The sequence below is a fragment of the Lissotriton vulgaris genome, chromosome 7 (genome assembly GCF_964263255.1).
Source record: "Lissotriton vulgaris chromosome 7, aLisVul1.2, whole genome shotgun sequence".
In the NCBI taxonomy this organism is placed as follows: domain Eukaryota; kingdom Metazoa; phylum Chordata; class Amphibia; order Caudata; family Salamandridae; genus Lissotriton; species Lissotriton vulgaris.
This window is the reverse complement of record NC_141695.1, coordinates 1,485,855,090-1,485,882,594: the sequence shown is the minus strand read 5'-3', so window position 1 is coordinate 1,485,882,594 and position 27,505 is coordinate 1,485,855,090. Positions and strand designations below refer to the sequence as shown.

Here is a 27,505-nt window from a genome sequence, read left to right as displayed (position 1 = left end):
ACTGATTTCAATTTTCTCTCCTTCAAGGAAACTAAGTCCCTTGTTGCTTCTAGTCCTGATTTGGACCACATAATGGAATACCAAGGCAATTATGTGAAGGTCCTCTTAGTGTCACTGGACCTAGTGTCCCACATCTGATCTAGTCATTCCTCTCCACTGAGACATTCCTCTAAAAATTGGAGGAGGCTTTTGTAATAACTCTACTAGAGAATCCTTCCAAAACCAAAGCAATTAGGCCATGCCATCTCTTTCATGGTTTCATTGTGCACAACAAACCTCGTCACAGTTTTCATTCAGGATTTAAGGCACAAAGAAGTATAATTGAGGGATTGCCACTTACACTAGCAGAACAGTTTTCAAGACAATGAAACACTGCATCAACCCCTGCTGGATCCATCCATTGCTCACTCTGCAGAAAAGTGCGGTTCCATCAACCTCCTTTTCAGTGAAGAAAATGCTGAATATCCAACAGCACATTGAAAACTCCCAAGTCTGCTTCATCTCTTATGCCCATCCCTTCCAGCAGTGTCCCGCAGAGGTAATACTTCAAAGCCCTATTTCTTGCAGATATTGTCAACATCAACGCTCTAAAAGCCACTTCTCATGAAGATGTTGTCTATAAATCTTACTCACCATTGTCTGCCTTCTTCACTCCCATTGTCTGCCTCCTTCACTCAAGGCATGTTCGAAGAAGCTCTCAAGACAGGCCAGATCTTCACACTCCTAAAGAAACCTATACTTGTCCCTGATGACCTTGTCACTCACCTATCGTTCTTTGACTAGATCATTTAAATAGGATTATTTGTTCAACTCCAAGATTACATTAATGCTAACCATCTTCTGCTTGACTACCAGTCTGGCTTCAGATCGTAATACAACACGTACACCGCTAACTTGAACATCGTAGATGATGCTTTCGGGACTGCATGTAGACGACTCCTGCCCGCTGATATTGCTTAAACTTTGAGCTGTCTTTGATAGTTGTCCATCTCACTTTGCTACACACCCTACATTCTCTAATGGGATTCACTAGCAATGTCCTTTACTGGTTCTCCAACGACATTTCCAGCTGACACCAGTTTGTTGACATGGGCACCGGAAGGTCCCAATAGATCCCTCTAACCTACTAACCTAAGGAGTCACCCAGGTTCCATATTGTCCCCTGCACCCTCTATAGCATTGTGCTCTACTCACAGATAACTGCATCATAATTCACTAATATGCTGATGATGCACAACTCTACTTGTGTCTTCTGTACTTCTGACATCCAGTGCCTTATACACTGCCTGCACAGCATTCAGACCTGGATGTCCAAAGACTACCTGAAACTCAACCCAACCAAGACAGAATTCTGCTTATTTGCCAAGAATTAAAAACCAAAACTGTACAAACCTCGCTCACTAATGTGAACCGTGGCGGTTTCAAACCCAACTTTCACTGAAAGACCAGTCATTTGGATTCACCCTGGTCACCAACCTCACCCTCTCGGACCACATTGCCAAACAAGCAAATTCAGTAATGCTGTTAAAGCCTGTGTACTCTCTCATCTGTATAGTGGTAACACCCTATTCCATGGCCTCACGGTCTCAATTGGGGCACTCCAGGGCATCGTATACACCAAAGCATGTCTTATCTAGGGCCTGCAGAAATCTAATCACAGCACCCCTATCCTGATAGAATTAAACTGACTTCCCTTGCTGGCCCACACCATCTTTAAAACCAGCTGCATCATTAACAAAGCTATCATGGCCAGCACCGTGCTTGTATTGCAGACAGGCTCACCAAATCTGGTAGTTCTTGGAATACTCTTTCATGACACCTTCAGACTGCAGGCTAAGAAGTGTAAGAACGAAAAAAAAAACAAAGAAAGCAGGCCTTTTCCATCTATGCACTCTGGATCTGGAACAACATCCCATATCTATCAGCACTACTTCAATTTTGAAAAAAGTTAAATATGTACCTTGTTAAAAATGCACTACTTTGCAATGCATTTGCAGGCCAAAAAACAGATTTCCCTCTTATCACTCGTTGACTTCTTGCTTGTCTTTTACAGACCCTTTTGGCTAGGATAACTTTAATAGAAATACCACTTAACTACCTAGGTGCGTAAATACATGTATTTGTACATACATACATACCTACATACATACATACATAGCTTCATGGCAAACTAGAAGTGCCAGGTGGCTAACCTTATTTATGCCAAATCCATTTTTGCTGACTGGAAGATTATCTGATCAGCAGGTACTGGAGAACCGTTTACGTAATTTGTAACACTTTTATTCCGTTCTTGTACAACATGAATTAGAAGAAGCAAAAGAAGTAGCATGAAAACAAACTTAAATAATCATTGACAGAGACAATAGGTGAGGCCTTAGAAAAACCTGCAGTTGTTTTTATTTGCTACTGGATGTAATTGGCATTAGAAATTTGAAAGTAATTAAAAGCAAATATGTTACCGCGCAAAGGTGTTGCAAAAACAAAAAGTTAAAAAAATAACTTCACAAAACTATAAAAAAAAAAGGGAACAGTGGAAGCAGAGTAAACCCCACCAGCCTCGACACTGAAGTTGCCTAGCTTTTATGTGAATGTGCGCAAGTAAAATGTTATCACCCTGAGTGCAAGAGATCCAGTGGCTGAATTGGGCTGACCCAATGCCCCTGCGGTTTGCTGAGAGGAGGGGACGCAAAATGTGTATCTCATTTGAACTGACCAACAGATGAAATGGGCTGCCCGAAAGCGGTCCATATGTAAATGTGTCTGAACATCATTTAGCGTAATATAAATGCAGATGCACAGTATGTGCTGTTTATTACCATTTTTGAGGGTGGTGAGGAGTTATGACTCAGAGGACATATGAATCCTCAAGAAAGCCATGATACTCCTCCCCTCCCTAAACACCAATATTAAATAGCATGTTATGTTCTGTAGAGGTCCATTTGTGGTTAATGCCATTTTTTCATCCGTAGTTTAAACCAGACATTTAACCAATACCAGGATGCAAGGGGTTACATTTGTGCAGAATGATAGCCTCACGCAGAGACTGTGTGAGTATTAGGGGAGCGGTTTCCCCGTACTAGGTGACTGCTACATTCAATGTGTGACGCAGTAAAAAGGTTTTCTCATACCAGTTCTGTACTGTGGTAATACACTCCATTCTGACCTTTGAACTGTAGTAATAAATGTATGAGTGCGCTTTTGTTACTATAATTGCTCTGAATAACATGTTGCTGTATTTATTTATTATGATGTTTTTATAGAGCACGAGACAGTTGAGATTGTTGAAACCTTCTCTAGGTTAGACCTAAAAAGACATAGACTAATACTTGTGTTAACTTTTCAGGAATATACAAATGACATAAAGCTATTTTTAGGTCGGGTCTGTGCAAGTTGCATACTTGCAAACGTATGTCCTTTCATAAATGTTTTTAAATGGCCTAGGTATGTGAAGCTAACAGCAGAAAGAACATTGTTGCACTGGAATGGATCGAAATTCTCTTATGAATTATCAAGAAGGTTATAGCTCACATCTCACTAATAAAAACACCGCTAAAAGCATACAGAGTTTAAAGAACAGATCAAGAAGACAAAAGCATTCCACATGTGTGGCTCACAGTAGAGTCGAAGAGTCTCTCTGACGGAACTCCCATCTCTAGCCACCCTCCAGAAAATGTCGGGGTGGTTTGAGCCTGACTCCTTTGTAATAGGATTTGTTCAGTTATGTGATTCCTTACGGTTTGCTTATTTAACAAAAAAAACACTATTGATTTATAATTCAGCTCTTAAAAAACCTTACTTAAAGAGTAAAACTTGCATGATGATGTAGATTTTCTAAAGGAAAACATTTGTTGCAATCAGTTTCTGAAGGTTATTGGTCTCTGCAGTAATGACGTGTACAATAGTAGCCTTTTTTGTTCCTTAAAGCACAGACACAAATACCTCTGAAAACCTTGAAGTTGCTGACACTGGCGACAGCAGAACAGCGAACAGTGGTAGTTCACCAGCACTATCTAATGGTGGATTTAAATCTTCCAGGCCACCCAGGCCTATACGGCCACCTCCACCAACACCACGCCGACCAACGTCCTCTGTTCCAGGTGAGAATTAATGTAAGGGAGTCGGTTATAGTTACCACACATTAAATTTGTCCATTTTAGTTGTACGTTTAGTTAGAAGGTCTGTAAATTAAATGTCAGTGGGTCTTGAAGATATATCTGAGACTCAGCAGTTTTGTTTCTGAAGGTCATAAATGGGCTAGTTAAAGAAATTGCGGGCAGTGTCAGGACTGTGTTGGATGAGACAGCGTGCTCCGAGAACAGGCATAGTGAAGTAAAGTAGCTGTGAATGACTGAAAGCAGCCATTTGAGTGATGAGCTCATAGTGCTTTCTTATTTGAAAGAGAAGTAGTGTCAACTCAGTGCTACTCAAGGACAAAAAGTAATGGAACTGCACGTTTTAAACAATTTTTGCATTTTGTGGATAGTGACATTTATTTTTGTTCTCTTATATAAGACCTTCCATAGAATTCACAAAGCAATTGTTATTACTTAGAAATGTATTTAGTAGAATATCTCTGCTGTGTATGGTGTTTACCTTAATATGGGATATTGCTTATAATGTTAAAGAATGTAATGTGTGATCTTGAAAGAGAAATGTGAGAGAAAGAAAAAACAAAGTTATTGACAACAATCTGACAATGAAGTCTTAGAAGCAGTACTTAAATGAGAGAAAAATAAGTGCAGGTAATCACTCTACTGAGCTGTGGACTGTAGGTGGGACCTGGGGCAAGTCTACGGACGGGGCGAGGAGACGATCATTTAATGAATTTTCTTTCTCAGTCCTCTCCTTCCCATTGCTGTATAATCGGATATATTTTTTCTGTTCTCCTACCCCGTCTGTCTTTCCCTTTAGCCACTTTTTTGTCTCCCAGGTATATATTTTCCCTTTTCCTTTTTGGTCTTTTTCCCCTATTAAAATTATCTCCACCCCTATCCTCCATGTATTCCTTCTCTCTTTTTGTACTTACCACGTCCTTCTTTCCTTTTCTTCTTGCCTCTTTCCCCTCTCATCAATTCTGTTGTTTTACCCATGTTTCTTTTCCCTTGGCTCTAATCCACCCGTAACTTCCTGAACTTTTTCCCTACTTGCTTTTCAGTCCTCCTCTTCTACCTCGCTCCCCCCTCGTTTCCCTTTCTTTCACCTCCACTCTTTACATCGTTTCTCATTTCTCTTTTTCCTGTCCCTAGCTTCACTCTCCAGGCCTAACACCTTAAGTTTGGCATTCCATAACCAGACCGTGACACACTGAGAGTCCCCCACATCCACAGTTTCGCTATCTCTAATCATACTTTTTGAGGACCTGTTTTCCTGGCTTCTCAAGCAACACATTAGGCGCCAAGACATGCATACACATCGCTATGAAACTGGAACAAAGACAGGCGGTTCTGACATCTTAATTTGTGTGCTGCTTATACTCCATTTGAATGGTTTCGGGCGCATACCTGTAGCAGAGTAAACCACTGCAGGACAGTCACACCGGTCCATGCATAGAATCTTAAAGAAAGGAATGGTGGTTAAGCTGTGGTAAGTTGCATTCAGGTTATTAAACAGACCAAGGCAGACGTACCGGAGCCAAGTTTGGCGCTCAAGTAGTTCTAGCACTAATGTTAGTAGAAAAATAGATATGCACCTATGCTGATGAGTCAATAACAAGTACGTATGTAGGGCATTTTCGTGAGCAGCCCGCTTCATGCATATGTCTGCAGGAAATGCAATTTGCTTGGCACTTTAGGCCGTACTAATTAGAAGATGGACGGAGGTATGTGTGGAGGGAGAGAAGGAGATGAGATGTGTGTGACATTGGAAACCATAGGCTGCACTGGGACTCAGCTGTTAGAGTGCTGCACATAAACAGTCCACTCTGTTGGCGTCAAGAGTAGCACTTGACCAGCACGTGCGCTGCTTAACATAACTCCACAGAGCCTGCCCTGCTGCCCGTATTAGTACCAGTATTCTCCTGAGCCGAGGCGTAGTTCCGGTACTCAAACAGAAAATGATCAAGTGTCGGTGTTTAGTACCAGTGTGCACCGCCTCACTTTAAGCACTGCTTGGAAGTACTCAATACTAGAATGTACAGCAAACATTCTATAATGTAATGGTTTATTCCAGTTATGGCATTAGTGAAAATTAGGCTACCTTGTTTGAAGATACTAACGAGTATAACAGCTGTTAAGGAGAAACATGGCAAAGCAGTGCCTTTGAAGCAACCAACACAATAGTGACATCACATGGGGATACGGGCCAGCAGAGAACAAGTTCAACTAGAGGCAAACACACGTACCAGATCCAAGAAAAATTGCCTCTCAAAAGGGGCCGTTATATATGACCTTTAAATCCTATTTGAAATGCAAACAAGAGGTGAATATAAAAAGTGCCTGTTGCCAAGAAAATGCTTTAACATTCTAAACTTGTGGATTATGCTGTATGAAAAGTGCAATGATGATCTGCTTATACCATCACTGGCTCCCCCAAACAGGTGCAGTTGTTGAAGCAGCTCAGTGGGTTTCAGTAGAAGAGGAATTTCATAGTGAACCATGTATCGATTAGGCAGTTAGACTTGAGAGCCAAAAGAGTGTTCTTATGAGTCGTTGGCAGTAAGACAGAAAATTATGGATAACTTTTGCAGTTCCCTTGGTTTACGGGTAAACAATTATGTTCGAGGCATGTGGGCTGCTGAATTCATATCTGTGCATAGATCGCCGCCTAGTGTTGGGTCCGGATGATTGCACATTGTTGTCCTGGAAGAGTCTTCGAAGTATCACAAGATATGTGGCTCCTCCCCTGGACTACAGTGCGCATGGGCATCCTCTCCATCCTCAGATTGTTTTTTTCCGCCATTGGGTTCGGATGTACTTATCTCGACTCCAGTTCCAAAAACTTGTACTTTTTCTACTCCTAAGGCCAAAAGGCCTTCACAGCGTCGGTATTGTATCGTTCGGTGCCTGTCCCTTTCGAGTTCTTCAATCGACGTCGAAAGAAGAAATTTGTTACGACAACACAGGCCCAGACTACATCGACGATGGAACGGACACCGTTCAAGCGGTGCCCCGTTTGTAATTCAAAATACTCCAACTTAGATGTGCACCCAGTGTGCAATACATGTTTGTCCCCCGACCACGACGAGTCAAAATGTTTCGCCTGCTCGAAGTTCCGCTCAAAGAAAACTATTAAACTTCGACGCGTGGCGAGGCAGTCGGGCCAACAGTCGGCCCCAGCGCCTGCGAACATCTTCGATGCCGGAGACGAGGAAGTCTTCCAAGATGAGGAAGAAGAAGAGGAAGACGTTCCAGAAGAACTGTCGGAACCGGCGTCTGAGCAGGACTCCAATTTCGAGGTGGACGAGCAAACCGAAGAATACGTCCATGACCAAGACGTCGTCGAGGTAGGGGACGACGATGAGGCCATTGGGGATGTCGATGACGACTCCAGTGGAGAGCCGAGCCCGCCCGCAGTTCCGGGGCCTATCACTAACATTCCGCCCCCTTCGGCTCCGGTCGAGGCATCGCCGAAAGGCCTTAGCCAAGATCCTTCCACACGGTCTACAGCCCCGCGCCAAAGCCAGGCTAAGACCCTTTCCAAAGAGCCATCGGTCGATTCTACGAAATCGAAACCGAAACAGACGGAGCCGAAATCGAAACCGAAAATACTCAAGATGGTGGTCGGTTCGACGTCGACGCACGTTCCCACAAAGGCTGTCGACGATCCTTCGGCGTCGAAGATGCCCGTCGGCTCCAAGACTGGGACATCGAAGCAGGCCTCGACCAGAAAGCACGTCGCCTCGAAGGGCTCGGCGCCGACGTCGACGACCAAACATGGCGGGAAGGGCAAAGACCTTCCATCGAAAAAAAGTCTCGAACCAAACCTGTCAGGACTCAAGGCTATGCTTGGGAAACGGGTTGAACCCACGACCAAGGCGCCCCGAAAGTGTCGTCGACGCCCAAGGATGGGGGCGCCACGCGCCGGGAGCTCGATTCAACGCGCTCAAGCGAGCGGCCTACACAGGCGTCGAAGAGACCCGAAACAGCCGCTTCAAGCTCAAAACCTGCAGGCTCAACACAAATAAAGTTTGGGCTTCCGCCTACGGCCCGCCCAAAGCATCTCGAACGCCATGAAACCGCCGAGGCTTCCAAGACGTCGAAGGTGTCCTCCAAGTCCACACACGAAAGGGTTGTCTATCACCAGCCTTCTTATGACAACCAGGCAAAACTCTTTATTGACTCGGAGTCGGGCAGGCTTACCGTCCACAAGCGGAAGATCGCGCCTGAACATCCCTTGGAAGGTTACAGGATTCCCCTCAAAAAGAAGATGGACTCATCTACCTCTCCGGTTCTTTTTGAACCAGTTCAGGACTATTCGCAACAAATAGCTCATTCTCCGGCACAAAGTGAGGAGGACTTGGGTGCAGACTATGGCCAAATGGCCTACTCTTACCACACAGACACTGATCAGGATGACTCGCATCAGTGGTCCGGGACAGGGGATCAAGGCGATGACCCTGATGATCCCCATACCGCTCCGGACTCCCAGTCCTACAATGTTAAACCATCTCCAACTGAGGACACCGCGGCATTTAATGCATTGATTGAGCGGGCAGCCCTTAACCATGACGTCGACATGCATGCCGAGCCAGTGGATGAGGATTTCTTATTTGACACCTTCTCCACATCTGAACGCTCCACTAAGACTCTACCCATGCTTAAAGGGGTCCTCAAGCATGCGACGGACATTTTCAAAGAGCCAACCAAAGCCAGGGTTATCAACCCCCGGATCGACAAGAAATACAGGCCTGCCCCAGTGGACCCCACCTATATCAAAGGCCAGCTCCCCTTGGACTCCCTCGTGGTGGCTAATGCACGCAAAAGGGCTAACTCTCAATCAAGTGGTAACGCTCCCCCTCCGGACAAAGAGTCAAAGATCTTCGAAGCGTCTGGAAAGCGTGTGGCAGCGCAAGCCGCTAACATTTGGAGAATAGCCAATACACAGGCCCTGTTGGCTAGATATGACAGGGCGCACTACGACACACTAGAACAGTTAGTGCAGCACATGCCTGATATGTACAGAGAAGGTGCAGAAATGGTTATACAAGAGGGGAAATTGGTCTCCAATGTGTCAATCAAATGCGCACTGGACGCAGCAGACACAGCGGCAAGGGCAATTAATACTAGCGTAATGCTGCGACGCCATGCGTGGCTGCGCATCTCAGGGTTTAAACCCGAGATCCAGACTACTCTTCTCAATCAACCGGTTAACCCGGACTTCCTGTTTGGACCGGAGGTTGACACAACACTTGAGAAAATGAAAAAAGACACTGAGACGGCGAAATCCATGGGGGCTCTGCAGTCCCAGCAGTTTCGGGGCACTTCCTTTCGTCGCTCCGGTAACAGGGGAGCCACAAGAGGACAAGCTCTACAGCATTCCCAGTACGCCAAGGGCAACACGCAATCTACCTACACGAAAAACACCAGGGGTGGATACCGTGGGAACAGCGCCAAAGGGAGAGGACGGGGCAATAACAACGCTAGATCCTCCGCTCCCAACAAACAGTGGCTTCTTGTCACTGCCCCCCGACCATCTAACACCTGTCGGGGGAAGACTCCAGCAGTTCCTGCCAGTCTGGGAAGACATTACAACAGACAGGTGGGTGAGACAACTTATCCGGTACGGCTATTGTCTAGAACTGACCTCCACCCCCCCCAACATACCCCCAAGAAACCATCCTATGTCCGCAGAGCACACACACTTATTGCAGCAAGGAGTACTCTCCATGCTGCAAAAAGGAGCAATAGAACTCGTGCCTGTAGAAGAGCAGGGTACAGGGGTGTACTCTCTGTACTTCTTGATTCCAAAATAGGACGGGTCCCTGCGGCCCATTCTAGACCTCCGACCCCTCAACCAATACATCCTTTCAGAGCACTTTCACATGCTAACCTTACAACAGGTCCTGCCGCTGCTCCGTCAGGGCGACTTCCTAGCCACCCTGGACCTCAAGGATGCATATTTCCACATTCCCATTCACCCAAGTCACAAGAAATATCTCAGGTTCACTATCAACAATCAGCATTACCAATTCAAGGTTCTGCCTTTCGGGTTCACTACTGCTCCCAGGGTCTTCACAAAGTGCTTAGCGACTGTGGCAGCGCACCTTCGCAGGCAAGGTGTTCACGTGTATCCCTACCTGGACGACTGGCTGGTTCAGGCCAGTTCAGCCAAGCAGTGCGGCCGCGATATGTCGCGGACTATTCACCTCCTACACAGTCTGGGGTTCTCACTCAACTACGCAAAGTCTCACCTGCAGCCAGCCCATGTGCAACAGTACCTAGGGGCAACACTAAACACTCAGTTGGCCACAGCGCAGCCGAACTCTGCCAGGGTCAACAGCATGCAGCTGCTCATTCGGAGGTTCAAACCTCAGCGATCCCTCCCAGCGCAGGTGTTCATGCAACTGATCGGTATGATGGCATCCTGCATATTCATAGTCCCGCACGCGAGACTGCACATGCGTCCCCTTCAAGAATGCTTGGCCCGACAGTGGAACCAGGCTCACGGCCAGCTAAAAGACCTAGTGTTGGTGACCGGTCGTGCTTACAACTCTCTGCATTGGTGGAATCCACAAAACCTTTGCAGGGGACGACCGTTCCAAGAGCCTGTTCCACAGTGAAGGACTGGGTTTTTCTAAGACCCAGCGGTGCCAGGGATAACACCTAAAACCTTCGTGGGTAACCTGTTCCGGCGTACAAATGACAGAGACACGGGACACTTCCTTCGGCGTCAAAGATTCGAGGTTTATTACTGCAGGGAACACAGAAGTCACAAGAAGTACAACACGTGCAAGTTCGAGGAGTCTGCTTCAAATTGTATCTGTGGATCGCTCTTCTTATACAGTTTTTGGGCATAGGATAACATGGTGAACAAAAGATTACAACCCGATTCCCACAGTAAAGGTCATAGGGGGTCGCTTTCATGTATTCAGGGCCCGGAACATAATTACAGTAGCATTTGGCAGTTCCCAACTGTAAAAGTACATCTTCCCACCATTAGTACATTCCGTTCGGCTGTAAAACGAATCAAGGAAGAGACAGAAACGGGTGCAGAGGAAGACGAGGACAGTGAACAGATCGAGGAGGGTGTAAAAGGGGGTGGTATCAGGAAACACGAGTTGCAGGCATCAAAGGAGACGTGCCTAATGAATGCACAACTGAGACAATAGACGGGCACGGCAAGATGAGCCTCGAGCGGGGCCATCTGCCTTACAGTGTCATCCCCCTCGTCATAAAGACACCCTCAAAGGAACACGTGTCTTCCGCAAGAGTTTGGGAATCCCAGGGTCACGAAGCGGACAGCGTCCGTTCGCTGGCTACTTGAGGGCAAGAGACAAAATGGATGCCGTATCTAAAATGGAACCCGTGGGTTCAGATGAAGAAACCCACGAAACAAACGAACGGTTTAGGCTAGCACAGCGAAAACGCGTACACCCACTAAACTCGTCATTTACGGTTCATAGATACCAGACTCGACCATATTCGTGCGAGTCGAAAACACCACTTACAATTGTCACGGAACCTCAACAGATAGTGCTAACGACGTACGCTTCTCTCCAGGGTTGGGGAGCGCATGTTCTCCATTTCACAGTGCAGGGACTCTGGACGTCACAACAGCAGAAGATACATATCAATGTGTTGGAGCTGATGGCAATCTTCATGGCACTGAAGGCATTCAAGTTGCACCTGTGCAACAAGGTCGTATTGGTCCGGACGGACAACATGACCGCCATGTATTACATCCAGAAGCAGGGAGGCACGCACTCCCCGCAGCTCTCACCTAGCCCAGAGCATGTGGAAGTGGGCCATTCAGAGGAACATCTTCCTCATGGCGGAGCATCTCCCGGGTGTCGACAACCAGATGGCGGACCTGCTCAGCAGGCACAGTCATCAGATGCACGAGTGGGAGATCCACCCGTCAGTACTCCATCCATACTTCCAGCAGTGGGGTCATCCAGACATCGACCTTTTCGCCACAAGCGAAAACGCAAAATGCCCAAACTTCGCCGCCAGGTTCCCACACCCGCAGTCTCAGGGCAATGCGATATGGATAAACTGGTCAGGCAGATTTGCGTACGCTTTTCCCCCAGCCCCCCTCATACCTCTGGTGGCGCGCAAACTGCGACAGCACTCCATGACGCTCATCCTGGTTGCTCCAACGTGGGCACGGCAAGCTTGGTACACCACGTTCCTGGAACTTTCAGTGGTGCCTCACCAACGGCTGCGCCTCACTCCCTGCCTCCTCACTCAGAGCCATGGTGACATTCAGCACCCAGATCCCCAACAGTTAAGCCTTGCGATTTGGCTCCTGAGGTCATAGAGTTTGGATACCTAAACTTGCCTCCTGAGTGTATGAACATCATCAAGGAGGCAAGACGACCCACTACCAGGGCCTGCTATGCAGCCAAATGGAAGCGGTTTGTTATTTACTGCTCCAACAATGACATCAATCCGTTGGACGCATCTACGCAAAACATCATATGTTCCTTATTGCATCTGTACCAATGCAACCTAGCATACAGTTCAATCAGGATACATTTGGCGGCCATAGCCGCTTACCTTCAGAACAGGCAGCACCTTTCCGTTTTCAGGGTGCCTGCCATTAAAGCCTTTTTGGAAGGACTTAAAAGAGTGATACCTCCCAGACACCCTCCTTCACCACGCTGGAGCCTAAATATCGTTCTCACCAGACTCATGGGGCCACCCTTTGAGCCACTCCATTCCTGTGAAATACAGTTTCTTACCTGGAAGGTGGCCTTCCTAATAGCTATTACATCGCTGCGGAGGGTCAGTGAGCTGCAAGCCCTCACAATTCAAGAACCCTACCTGCAAATTCATGCAAATAGAGTGGTGCTTCGCACCAACCCTAAATTCATGCCAAAGGTGGTTTCGCAGTTCCACCTTAACCAAAACATAGAACTGCCAGTTTTCTTTCCTAACCCTGACTCAGTGGCAGACAGAGCACTGCACACCTTAGATGTCAAAAGGGCTCTCCTGTATTACATCGACAGGACAAAAGACTATCGAAAAACTAAACAACTGTTCGTTGCCTTCTCTCCACAACATAATGGCAACCCCATCTCCAAGTCAGGTATAGCCAGGTGGATTGTTAAATGCATCCAAATCTGTTATCAGAAGGCTAAGCGCACATTACCAGTTCCCCCTAGAGCGCATTCCACATGAAAGTTAGGGGCTTCCATGGCTTTCCTGGGTAACATTCCTCTAGTAGATATATGTAGAGCAGCCACATGGACCACCATACATACATTTACCAAACACTACTGCGTAGATGTACACTCCAAACAGCAAGCTGCTGTAGGACAGGCTGTTCTCAGAACTCTCTTTCAGACTGCTGCAGCTGGCACGGGCACCGGTAAGGAGGTAACTGCTATTTATTCTATGCACAGATATGAATTCAGCAGCCCACATGCCTCGAACGGAATATGCTACTTACCAGTATGCATCTGTTCTTGGCATGTAGGGCTGCTGACATTCATTTTTTTTTTGTTGAAAATTTCTTTATTGGCAGGATAAATGCAGTTATAGTAAGCAGTGCAGAGCATTTCGGTACATGAGTCACATATTTGCATCATATGTTCGCACTGACAGGATATACACATTTTTCCATTTTCCATTATGGTACTACAACACCCAAACTAAACTCCCCCCACCCTCGCCCTCCCCCCTTCAGGCACTTCCTATTCACATTTATAGCAGCCCGCGGTGACGGACAGTCTTACATGCATATACAGCGTGTGTTGTAGAATCCCTGCTGTATGCGTGTTAGGGGTATGTGGGGTTAAACACTGTCATGTTAGTGCCGTTCGTGTCTGTGCACCTGTAGGTTCGTGCGAAGGGTCTCACCTATTGGTGAGCGCCGCATATGTGTCAGTCTATGAGTTGGAGCCCAAGTCCACAGTGTGTTCTGATTCTGAATCGTTCCCCGACTCAAAGGACCCCAGCAAAGCATTCCAGTCTAGGGAAATGGGGTGTTTCCTAAGCCCTCTGCGTTCTTCGCGCTGCAACATTGTACTTTCAGCCTTTCCCCACCTCACTAGCTCCGCCCTCCACATCTCAGGGTCTGGTGGCTTGGGGGACTTCCACCTCATAGTGATCGCACGCTTCGCTAATATCATGGCCAAGTCTGTGAACCGTGTGCCTACGCTCTTCCTCCGCTCCACAGGGCCCAGTCCCAGGAGGGCATATTCCAATGTGTTGTATGGTTTGGAAGGGACTAGTCTGGCCAGGTCAGACTGTACCGTGGTCCAGTAGTACCCCAGCTTAGGGCAAGCCCACAGCATGTGAGCCAGTCGGGCATCCTCCCCCCCACACCTTGGGCATGTATCAGGAGTGTCTGGGAACATAGTGTGCAGTCGGTGAGGCGTCAGATATGCTCGGTGTAGGAGCATGAGCTGTATGAATTTAAACTTCTGGTTCCTCGATACCTTTTTGGGGTATTTCAAGATCCTGTCCCACTCCTTATCTCTGAGCGTTCTCCCAATGTCGTGTTCCCACTTATCTCGCAATGGTTGCAGCGAGATGGCCCTGCCCTCTCTTATGCCATGCGTTATCCACCTGGTCAGGTGGCTGCCAGCCCCCATTAGATATTGCATCGTGATTAGTGGGTTCGTGGGTGGCTCCGTCCCGTCAGGGGCCCATGCCTGTGCTATGTAACATTTCACATGTGCGTGTAGCAAGAACGACCTCCCAGGTGAGTGGTGTGTAATGCGAAAGTCCTCAAATGTCATCATCTTGCCATCATTAAAGAAGTCCCCCACCTGTGTCACTCCCAAGTCGTGCCAATCCATAAGCATGTGGTTTGATAGTGTTCGTAGCCCGGCTGGCAACCCCAGTAGTGGTATCGTAGGGGCGTAAGTTGACGTGGGAGACGCGTATTTTACAGCCCGCCTCCAGTGTTCAATCGCTATGCGGAGAAGGGGGGGCGTGGACCTCGGGATCCCCGCCTTCGGGAGCAATAGGGCGTGAACCATCCCTCTGTTCCATTCTGAGTCAGACATATCAATTTCGTGCAGATTGCGTCCTGCCAGCCAGTAGGCGACCCATTGCAGTTGACATGCAAAGTTATATGCCCGGAGGTCCGGGACCCCCATACCACCCGCAGACGTGGGAAGCTGCAACTTCTTTAGACTGATACGTCGCCTCCCAGTGCCCCAGACCAATTCAGTCACCAGAGTGTCCAGTGCTTTGAACACCGCGGCGGGGATTTTCAGCGGCAGCCCGGTAAAGTAGTACAACAGGCGTGGCAGGACCACCATCTTGGTGATAGTCACCCTGCCCGCCACCGCTAACGGAAGCGTGATCCAAAATCGCACCTGTGCCCTCAGCTTCGTAATTGCCCTTCCCACGTTGGGCTGCTGACATTCATATCAGATATCAAAGATGCTGTTGTTAATTGTGTCCTTGAGATAGCATCTTGAGTATCTCTTTTGGTGAAAACGCCTTTGAACTTACATTCCAATGTAAAGCGATGGCTGACAGGGATATGGAGGTCATGGAAATTGTTTGTACAGCAAGCCTGTTTTATTACCCTAGCCTGAGGAATTAAGTCCATACACCACCAAGATGGATTTTCATGCCTCATACATTTTAGGATGGATTTTCTCTGAGAAAGAAGCAATGTGTACCAGAGGGTTGGGTCCTGTATGGCCAGAAATCTGCTGCCAGACCTTTTCAGCTTGGGTAGTCTGATTGCTTTTAGAGTTGCAGTTGCTGATCCTAGCTGCCTTGTTGTTTGGTAGGGCTGGAAGACTTTTCTTGCCTGGACTGCAGACATGGAGGGACGTGCAAATAATGTGAACGTGGCTTCTTCCTTTGATTGGGATCATCTGAGTATCTGTGGACAGATATGTTGACTGTTGTGCATCAATCCATAAATGAGTCAAGTCAAGTCAAGTCAGCACAAGCTTTATTTGATTAGTTAAAATCATAAAAGCAATTACATCACATATAAAATCAACAATTCATGTATTTAAAAACATTTCTTATAAAAACAAATCATGTATTTACATAAAAATAGAGCATTTAATAGTTAGACTAGCAAGTGGTAAAAATTTGGCGCATTTCAGGGACTGTTTGATTTCAGATTTCTAGACTTAACTCGCATAGCAGCAACCAAAAAACTTGCAACCCCATATATTACTCTGATGCTACCCAGGAGTTGTAAATACCGGAGAGCGGGACGAACTTGTCTGAACCTTGCTTCTCTCAAAATAGGTGTTAAAAACAATCTCCTACATTCGTCGTAATGGCCGCAAAACATTATAAAGTGCATCAGTGTCTGTTCAGAGAAATTATCACAGCTACAGGGGATAGATGTATCAAATTTTCCCCATACTGGATAATTCCCCAAGGAGTACTGTATGATGTTCAGTCTAAATCTCACAAGGAGATTACGGTGGTAAGGTCGAGTAGCAATGATCAAATAAGGCTCCACCTTAGGGGTGGTCTGGAGTATATAGTTAGCCCTAACCCCCGATTTTTGGACCTCTAGTTCCTCTCGTTCCATTGTCACTCGTTCTAGAAAGTTTTTCTTAATCCAGAGAACATCACCCTTCTTGATGGAGCTCGGGGAAAAATATAGTTCTGGCCTCCCCAACTTAGAAAAGGTGTTTTTAATGTAAACCAACCAAGGGATGTTATTGGCTTTATCCAACGACATACAGTCTTTGAGAATGGAGTGATTTAGACTGATGTCGGGATTCAACCAGGTCTTGGCCCAGCAGATCAGAGGTGCCAGTTGCAGTTGGTCACTAATGTAGCCAAGACCTACCTCGGTGTGGATTGACAATACTGGGGTTGATTGGGGGACCACTAAAAGAGCTCTTAGGAACTTATTTTCTGCCACCTGGACTTTGTCTTGTGGTAGGTAGCCCCATATAGTGGCACCATACTTGGCTATAGATAGGCTTTTTGATTTGTAGACTGTCAATAGTGCTTCTATTGGACGTGAACCCAAGCGTTTTGCAAAACCCAATAGAGCAGAATTGGTTCTAGTGACAGCTAGGCCTTTAGCATTCAGTTGCGGTTTCCAGGTGCCCTTTTCATCAAAAAGTACGCCCAGATAGGTAAAGACCGGGACTCTAGAGATTTCTTCACCATTACAAAGGAACTTTCCCAACTTTACATATTTCGAGCGCTTCCCCGCAACCATGACATGGGATTTTTTATTATTTACCTGCAGGTCCAAAGTAGACATAAATTCCCCAAAGTCGTTCAAACGTTTCTGCAGCATAAATGAGTCAATCTGGATGGTTATAGATTTGTCGTAGCTCACCTAGTCTCAAGAGGCTGAGTTTCGATGATTTTGCAATAGTCCAGTTGGGATGAAATTACCTTGAGTATTGGGTGATTTTTTGGAGGAAGAGGAAGATACTGTTAGGGAATTCCAGATTGTGGAAGGCTTTCACTGGGAAAATGTAGATGAAATTGTTAACACCGGGCAATAAACTGTTTTAATTAACTTAGGAGTGGATTCATGGAGCCTGGCCATACAAAAGGGGCAGTGAGTAGTTCACAGAGCCCTACAACAGGGCCTCTGACTTTTGACTCTTATGACATAGACCGCTTATTTTTTATGGATATTTCTAACTGAAAATTCCTTACATTGTGAATACTCACCAGGCATCAGCCTGAATCAGGAAACTACAAAGTAGTACTCCTGTGCACCTGTAGGTGGCATCATGCAGCTCCGTGCCAACTGTCCTCCACTCCAGAAGTGACAAGCAGGGGTGCAAATAAGCACTAACCATTCATTCTGACATCAGTTCATTTTTTTTCATGCCTTCAGACGCGGATCCAGAGCTTCTCATTTGTCTAATGACTCTTTTCAGTGTGTAAGGGATGTCCCCTTCCAAAACCTTATTTATTTATGGGTTTTTATATCGCTAGAATCGACTCCAACTGGAGTATCTCTGCGCTTTTGGGCCAGTTAGCATAAACAGAGGATGCGGTATTGGCTGGGACTAGATCTCATTTTTGAACAGAAGAGTTTTGAGTTGTTTCCTGAATTTCAGATGTTCAGAACACAATCTGAGAGTCCGAGGTAGTTAATTCCATAGTGTGGGTCCCACTACTGAGAGTGCCTTACCTCCGTGTCTAGCCTTCTTGACACGAGGCACTGCCAGTAGATTACTGTTGCTGGATCTGAGAGATCAGGGGGGAATATATGGAATGAATTTCTTTTCCAGGTACGTGGGGCCTTGTCCATTTACGCTCTTATGTATCAGACAGCATATTTTGAATTTAGTCCTCTGTCGAATTGAGAGCCAGTGCAGTTTGTCAAGGAGGAGCTTAGATGCAGTTCTTGGGGGGGCATTGAGGACTAGTGGGGCCGCCGTGCTTTGAATGACCTGGAGTCTGGCCAGCACTCCCTCATTGGCGGAGAGAAGCAGGCCATTGCAGTAGTCGATTCGACTTAAGACAAGGGCTTGGACTAATGTTTTCCTGAAGGGGTCTGGCAGCAGGGGAAAGCCTTTGCGTAACAGGCTGATGGTGTGGAAACATGAGCCTGTAACGTAGTTACTGTGTTGTTTCAGCGATAGTTCCTGGTCAAGTCGGATCCCCAGATTTTTGACGACCTGTTTAGGTTCTGGGACAGTTCCAAGGTCATGCGGCCACCAGTCTGGGATCCATAGTATTTTTGCCTCCCCGAACAGCATAACCTCTGTCTTACTGACGTTGCACTGTAGGTAGTTAGTGGACATCCATTGTGCTACTGCCTTCATGCCTGAGAAGGAGCTCTTTACTTCAGCGGAGAGAACCTTAGGGTTTAAGCCTTGTAGGGAATGTTGCCAACAGATGTCAGTGACTGATTCCCCATGGAGTATGCAGATGAACTTGAAACCCATACGGGTCTGGGAGGCAAAACGTTGCGTTGCCAAACACTGAAAGACTCCATGCTGTGAGTGGTTAAAGTCCAAAGGAAGGTCCCGTCCCCGAAGTTATTCCCGTTGCAGATATTCATCGAAGTCATTGGACAAATTTAAGAATATCAATAAACAAAGGAAGAGTGATTCCAAATGGAAAGCATTACCTGAGCAGTCACAGAGTGTGTTTTAAAAAGAACCCTCACTCATCAACCTAGTTGGTGACATGCTTCATCATAGGGTTCCCACCCGAGAAGCCGAGTGCCTCTTGGGTGTGCTACGACGCCTGATTATAGCAAAGCAGGTTTTTTGACTGTGCAGGGAGTGAAAAATAATACAGTGAAGTTTAAAATTACCTTTCCTTATCCGAAAGACTTTTAATAGTGGAGAAGTAAGGTAAGATTAAAAGGTGGTAAATATGGATGTTACAATTGGCTTTATTGACCAATAACATCCAGAGTGAATAAGTGGTGGCCGGTCTACATGTTTTAGCCTCCTTTGGCAATTAGCGAGGCTTTCGTCAGGACCAGGTAAGCCACGGGGGATGCACACGCTAAGATGACTAGAGAAAATGTATTATTTATTTCATTTCCCCTCGTCGCCGTCCAACGTAAACACCACTGCCCTTACCTGCATCGGCCACGGCTGCCACCCTTGCTAAGACCGTGCTCAGCACCAGTCCTCTTAGCATTTCCAGTCATCAAAAGCCTCCCAAGTAACTGTATACCTGTGAGACTCTGATCAAGATGAACCCTTCAAGTAAAGACACCGAGTGTACTACACCTCACATGTCATAACTGCAACACCCAGATAGAAATGAATGGAGCAGACCACATGAACAATGGTACACATACCCAGTCATGGAGCACAACAAAACCCTTTATTGGTGCATTAGTAAATGCTCGCTCCCTTGTAAAACACATACTGGAATTTGCCAATTTACCTGAGGCCCAAAACCTGCACATTGTTGTTGTGACAGAAAAATGGGCAGATCACACCTCTGGCCCTGATGTAGTTTTAGACATTCCCTCAGGCTACGCTCTTTTTAGATGCAATAGACAACTTAAAGGGGCTGGGGGGGTGGGGGGTGCTTGCGATTATCTACCGGGATCATTTGCTAGCCTCTTTTCACCCTTCTCCTTTTCTAGAATGTGAGGCTCTTTCCTACAACATTGAAATCTTCCCTCTTCTAACCCTGAATAGAGCTTTCATTTCCACCTTGTTCCTACCAGAGAATACTTGATGGTCGATCAGCTCTTTACGGGGTTCACAGGAGTAAAGAGGGATAAAGCAGGTCTTAAAAGTATGATCTCTAGATGGTGAGTCTTCATTAGGATCTGAGGGCTCATTCCAACAGAACCAAGGCTTCCTCCATGACAGTGGCACGTGGAGTGTCTGTCTTGGATATCTGCCAAGTTGCTACGTGGGCGTACGTTCACAAAGCACTACAGCCTAGATAGCCAGGTCTGTCACGAGGGGCATTTTGCCCCATCTGTCCTGCAGGATTTCATGGTCTAAGCCACTCTACAGACCCACCAACTGGAGTTGTACTACTTTTGTATCTATTCACAAGTCAGGAATCTGTGGTTGGAAGTATTCATCAGAATAACAAGTTGCTAACCTTGATTAATGATCATGTGAAAGAGTTGGTTGCCCAGATAACTGCAAGAATACTAAATAGTTTGAGTTCTCTGCACTTTTTTGACACATTTAGCTTGTAATGATGTACTAGTCAAGTCAAGTCAAGTCATAAAATTTGTATAGCGCACTACATACCCAGAGGGTTTCAAGGCGCTTAGGAAGGGGAGGAGGATTATTTGTCAAATATCCACGTTTTAAGCTGCTTTCTGAACGCTAGGGGATTCTGGGTGAGGCGAAGGTAAGCGGGGAGTGAGTTCCATGTTTTGGCAGCCAGGTATGAAAAGGATCTGCCTCCCATGGTGGTCTTGTTGATGCGAGGTACAGTGGCGAAGGCTTGGCTGGAAGAGCGAAGTTGGCGGGAGGGGGTGTAGAAGGACAGTCGAGAGTTGAGGCAATCTGGTCCGATGTCGTAGAGTGATTTGTGTGCGTGGGTTAGCAGTCGGAAAGTGATCCTCTTATTGACGGGTAGCCAGTGGAGGTCTTTAAGGTGACCAGAGATGTGTTCGTTGCCTGGGATGTCTAATATGAGCCTGGCTGAGGCGTTTTGGATTCGTTGTAGTTTCTTCTGGAGTTTAGCGGTGGTACCTGCGTAGAGGGTGTTTCCGTAGTCCAGTCGGCTAGTGACTAGAGCGTGGGTGACTGTTTTCCTTGTTTCGGAGGGGATCCAGCGAAATGTTTTTCTGAGCATGCGAAGAATGTTGAAGCAGGAAGATGATACGGCGTTGACTGTACGTAGTCAAAACCTAGCAAGGTCCTGAAGTACTGCAAGGATCTGAGAAGGCCTCCAGTCTGATTACCATCGCTGGATGCATCCTCGATGCAGTCTGTGCCTCTTGACTTAGTTGTGGAATCTGCACTGATTCTGGGGCTGACGCTGAACCCAATTTCACACTCATCAAGATATGCGCCTGTTCCCCGTATGTCAAAGTGTCACGGATGCCGCTGGTTCTATAAAAGGAAACTGCTGGCCTTTAAGTTTCTCAAATGAATTCGCCATGACTTCGACCCCTCTCCCTTCCACACCCAGAGTTGACGGCTCTGACAAATGAATTGTTGCTGGGTTGGGGAGGCCATCTTGGAGAGGTGGACATTAGAGGACCCTCCTCTCTGGCAGAGACACGCCTCCACATCAGTCTGTTGGAGTTGCAGGCGATTAGCATGGCATGGTTCAGGTTCTCACAAACAACATTTCTGCCATGTGGTATTGCAACAAACAGGCCGAAGTGGGGTATTGGGCCATGTGCCAGGAGGCTCTATGCCTCTGGACAGAGTGGACATCTCCCTGGTTCCCAGCCACCTGGCAGGATTTTTTAATACAAGGGCGGACAAACTCAGCTGGTGTTGCCTAGCAGGTCACAAATTGCTATTACACTTGGAGATGATGCTGGGTGTCTTCTGCTAGTGGGGAGAACCCTGGCTTGATCTTTTATGCACTGCAAAGAAAGTACAGCATCCAAGATTTTGAGCTCTGGAGTTCCCAGTACTACTCTCCCTTTGAGACGCTTTTTGTCTGGAGTGGAGCTTGGGACGCCTATATGCCTTTCTGCCTCTTCCTGTCCTTTTCAAAGTTCTGAAGAAGATCAGAAGTGCGTGGGCCCAAGTCATCTTTGTGGCTCAAGATCGGTACAAGAGTGTGTGGTACTTGGAACATCTGTCCATGAGCATCTGTACCCCAATCAGGCTGCTGCTTTAGGAGGATCTTTTGTTGCAGCAGCAGGGCACAATCCTAAACACAGACCAGCACAACCTATATCTCCATGTGTAGAAATTGAGCGGTGACAGCTTAATACTTTCAACCTCCTTCCCAAGGTTTTGGATGCCATCTTGATGTCCACATGTCGATCACAAAAAAGTTTTATGCTGGAAGTTGGGAGATGTTTGTGGCTTTGTGCAACTCTTGGTGGATAGAACCACTAGAAGCCAAATTGACAGATGTGTTGCTGTTGTTGGTGCGATCTCTGGCCCAGCAAGGTCACGCTGTAGCCTTGATTAAAAGTTATTTATCTTCCTAGTCAGCCTTTTTACATTCACCAGATCAAACATCATAGTTTAAATCGCCTGCTATGGTAAGTTTTCAGAAAGGTTTACTCCAAATGTTTCCACCCAAACCTACTGTGATGCATTAGATGGACCTTAGTTTGGTTCTTATGTACTTTATTTTCATCCCATTTGAGGCAGTTGAAAGCTATCCTGTATGTCATCTAAATCTGAAAACAGTATGTATCATAGTGATAACATCAACTCTTTGCATGACTGAGTTACAAGGACTGTGTGTCCAGCAGCCATATACCACCTTATTTCTTGACAAACTGGATGCTACGGACTAGAACAGCATTTCTGCCCAAGGTTGTGACACGTTTCTTTGTCAGACAATCCATCGCCCTTCTGATATTCTTTGCTCCATCTTATCCCTCAAAAGAGGAAGAGAGACTCCATCTTTTAGATCGCAGAAGAGCTGAGTATTTACTTAAGTTGCTCCAAGGACCATCAGGTTGATGATCAGCTCTTTGTGTGGTTTGCAGGAGCAATGAGGCAGTGCAGAAAAAAACATTTCAAACCATTCCTTCCACAATCTGATTTCAAGCAGGTGGTCCAAGCTCTTGTGTTACCAAGACTTGATTATGACAGTGCTACGCTCTGTGGCCTCCCCAAATATACCTTGGCTCCACTAAGGGCATCTACGAACTCTGTGGCTAGACTGGTTACAGGTACCAGAAGAAACGCGCACATATCCCTAGTCCTAAAATCCCTTAAATGGTGGCCTTACGAAGCTCGAATTCGGCTAAAGATGGCTTGTTTGGCACACAAAGCCTTCCATTTCAAATGCCCCAGTTACCTAGCGCAAAAACTTGAACTATCCTGGGGTGGTAGACCCTCAAGAAGTGCAAACTCTTTCCTCTTGAAACCACAAATCTATAGAAAAAAGAGAACCTGCCAATGAGCCTTCTCCGGCGCTTCCCCGAAGATCTGGAACTCTCTTCCACCAGAAGTATGCAGACTCTCCTCCACGGATGCTTTCAAGCTGGAAGCTAAAAGATTCCTAATGAACAAGTTCTTACCTTAAATAGGTTATGATTATCTGCTCAAAATGTTTCTGATCCTACAACCGTTAGACCTTCATTTGATGCCACTCTTCTGTACCTTAGTTTTCCACCTTCTTAGCCCGCTATATATTAGCTGTTGTATTATTCTCCTTTGACCTCTTTGTACGGTAATTATTCATGTTTGTTACTACTTTTGTTGATGTCAGTATTGCACTTATTACCTTCCTTCCATCTTTTGTAAAGCGCTCCGATATCTTTCAGGATTTTGTTCGCGCTATATAAAGCTTTATAAATAAATAAATAAAACTGGAACAAAATGTGCTATGCATTGGCCAAGACGCAGCCACCAGAGGGGTTTAGTGCTCATCCCATCAGGGCTAAGGCTGTTACCACTGCATTGGCACATAGAGTGCCAGCCTTGGAGGTCTTTCCGGCTACAACATGGGGCTCATTTCATCGGTTCACAAAGTACTACTGCCATGAGAGCCAGGCCAATCTTCAGGGACATTTTGCTTAATCAGTCCAGCCGGACTTTTTGGTCTAAGCCACTCCACAGACTTTCCACCTTGGGAGGTAATGTCCTGGTATCCATTCACAAGGTAAGGAATTTGTGGTTAGAGGTATCCATCAGTAGAACAAGTTACTTACCGTCTGCAATTTTTTTCTGCAGATTTATCACTGATCCTCCCACCTCCTACTCCTGTCGAATGGACTCTTTTCTACATTTTAAAAAGGTTTCAATTTAGAGGTCTGCACACTGTCAAACTTGATCAACCAATGACTGGCAAAGGCATGAACAGAGTTCAGAAAGAAACTGATGTCAGCACCCAGGGGTACCGATTATATGGGGCATCGATTTATGGGGCTCTAGCGTCACTTCCAGGGCTGGGATGGAGTTGACACAGAGCTATATGACGTCACCTAATGCTTGCAAGGAAATTGCTAGAAATAATTATACAGATCCAGTCTGGCACCTGGGGGCGTTCACAAGGTGAGGAATCAGCAGATAGATGGAGTATCCACCAGGAAGAGTGTTAACGAAGGTAAGTAACTTGTTCAACAAGGTGGAATATTCTTTTATTTAGTTGAGCTTTGGCCAAAAAGAGCCTCCTGAGGGCCTTTAGGCTTATTCCAACAGGGCGAAGGCCGTCCCACAACCGTGGCTCTGTGGTGGTCTTGGTTCTGGTGTTGGACATCTGCCAAGCTGCTGTTTTGGTGCCCATCCCTACCATCACCAGGTATTACTTTATCAAGACTCAAGTCTGCAGGGAGTGTCATTTTGCCTGGTATACCCTGCAGGACTTCATGATGTGAAGTCCACTCCTCGGACCCACCAACTTTGGGAAGATACTCCTTTGGTCTCGATTCAAGTGGTGACGATTCTTAAACGTATCCAGCAGAAAAATCTGTTAATTTTATTTGCTAATGCTCTTTCTGATGGATACTCTATCTTGTGATATCTATCCACTGGTAGAAACACCCTATTCCATGGTCTCCCAGTCTCCACACTAGAACCCTTTTAGTGCATCCTACCTTCCAAAGCTCATCTGTAGGAAAGTGGGCTTCTGTTGCAGTAACATCCCCCCCACACACTTTTAGCTACTGATGCAATTTGACTTGATGTGCCCCTGGGTCCCTGCTAATCAGGTTCCCAGGGTCTGTTTTCCTCCCCAAAACTAACCCAATTGGCATCTCTGGCCACAGGTCAGCCCCTGGTAAATGGTCCCACAGGTACCCAGGGCCCTGTGACCATAGAAGGCTTCTAAGGGCTGCAGCACTTATTGTGCTACCCTTAGAGGTCCTGTACCATTACACTCACACACTGGCAGCCTGCCTATTTGAAAGGACTAGTTAGTGATAGATTCCTTACCTTAGAATATACCCAGGCGTCAGACTGGATCTGGAAAGTTTTTCGTCAGCAGTACCCTTGCACGTCGGAAGGCTCCACTGGCGTCGTAAGCGCCAAGATGATGTCATGGAGACTACTTAGGCGCCACCCATGCGCGCTGACGTCAGTTCTTTCTTTTTCCGCCCCAGCAAGCGCATATCCGGTTAGAGCACGTACCCTAGTCACTTTTTGACTAACTTTTTTGAGACTTTTTCCCCTCTATTTCTTTGAGTCCTTGACTCCTGGTGCCACGTCAGGATGCCTGGATTTAAATCCTGCAGGACCTGTCGCGGTACGATGTCGGTGGCCGACCCCCATGGCGTCTGTGTCTACTGTTAGGAGTGCGACTATGACTCCTGGTCATGTTCCGACTGTCTGGCCATGGCTCAGAAAGCTGCTGGAAGCCAGGCAGTCGTCTCCGCGCTGTTCGAGGTCCAGGGTTCGCTCGAGGGACTGACCGCGGAGCCATCACCATCGCTCCTCGGAGTAGAAGTCTTCACCCTCGGAATCGGGTAAGAGATGTCATAAAAAAAGTCGAAGAAGCGTGATTGCACTCCGACGTCCCCCCGTCGTTGTCCGGGCGCGGGGGCCAGGGGTTCATCCCCCGCGGCTCCGTTGGAGCCTGGGAGTCCCGCGGCCTACCCACCTTATCCGGGTTCGTCGTCGACTCCAGCCCTGGTGCATGAGTTTCTTGCTGCCATGGACCGCCTTTTCAGGCCTAGGGCTCCCGTCGGCGAGCCTTCGGGCTCCGCGGTCCCATTTGAGGGCCCGTGCTAGCCATCGGCTCCGCCGTCGGCTCTGGCCCTGGTGCCGCAAGGTCCACCGCCGGCGGCTTGGCCCGGCGCCTCAGAATCCTCCTCTGGCAGTTCCTGCACCCCCTGCGGCTCCGTTCTTAGCGCCGCCATGGGTTCAGTTCGTCCCACCTCCGCCCTTGCCCGAGTTTCCGGGCCGCCGTTGGAGCACTTGTTTTCCGCTGTACCACCCCGCCGCTGCCGCCTGTACCACAGGCCGGGCAGGAGGGGGTTGACTGGGAGGGGTCAGAAGACCCTCTTGCATGGCAGTGTGAGTCTGAAATTGAGTGGGTGGAGGACTCGGAGGACGCAGACTGCCTTGACCTCTCCTCCCTCCGAGCCAGGATTTATGTCTCCTCCTGCAATCATGGAGGAGGGCGCCATGTATACCATGGTGCTCTGTAGAGCAGCTGAGGCCCTTGACCTTGATCTGCCTACTGTCACCCACAAGACCAACCTCCTTACTGAGGGGTTTCAGCCGGCGGCAAGTTCTATGGAACCTCTGCTCCCGTTTAATGAGGCCTTGACGGATGTTCTGATGGGCTTCTGGTCTAGGCCAGTCACAGGGGTTCCTGTGGATAAGAATGTGGCAAGGCGTCATCGCCCAGCACCGGGTGACCCGGCCTTTCTGATCAATCACCCGACTCCGGAGTGCTTGGTCATCCAGGCTTCCACTTCCCAAAGTGTGTTCCATACAGCCCGCCGGATAAGGAATCAAAAAAGCTTCAGCAGTTTGGTAAGAGGTTATTTGCCAGCTTGGGGCTGCGGTCAGTCAATACCGCATGCCTGTTGGGCCGCTACTCTCAAGCTGTGTCGGACACAGTGGCGCAGACATTGCCCCAGTGCCCGGAAGAGGTTCGGTCTGTACTCTCCCAGGCTGTTGCGGAGGGAAAGGATGCTGCAAAGTTCGCCATTCGGTGTGGGCTGTACACCGCAGACTCTTTAGGGAGAGCAATCTCCAAAACAGTGGCCCTGCACCGCCATGCCTGGCTGCGGTCCACTGGGATTTCCTGGGATGTCCAGAGTTCCCTGATGGACATGCCTTTTAATGGCACTCGCCTGTTTGGGGATAAGGCAGACAGTGCGCTGGAGCATTTTAAGGATTCTCGGGCTACAGCCCAAATCCTTTGGTCTATCCACCACACGCCCGGCCACCTCT

The 27,505-nt window shown here is 47.3% G+C and overlaps 2 protein-coding genes across 5 annotated transcripts in view; both read left to right on the top strand.

The window, feature by feature from the left end:
* ITCH (itchy E3 ubiquitin protein ligase) overlaps positions 1–27,505 on the top strand; it is a 1,274,207-nt gene that overhangs the window by 520,578 nt on the left and 726,124 nt on the right. For all 4 annotated transcript variants that reach the window (XM_086932290.1, XM_086932292.1, XM_086932291.1 and 1 more), the window contains one exon: positions 3,925–4,097. In XM_086932290.1, coding sequence (XP_086788416.1) covers positions 3,925–4,097 — 173 coding nt within the window. The remainder of the gene's footprint in view (positions 1–3,924; positions 4,098–27,505) is intronic.
* Positions 8,365–20,225, top strand: LOC147705848 (uncharacterized). Its single transcript, XM_086928411.1, has 2 exons — positions 8,365–9,535; positions 20,131–20,225. The coding sequence occupies exons 1-2, from the start codon at positions 8,365–8,367 to the stop codon at positions 20,223–20,225; spliced, it is 1,266 nt and encodes a 421-aa protein (XP_086784537.1).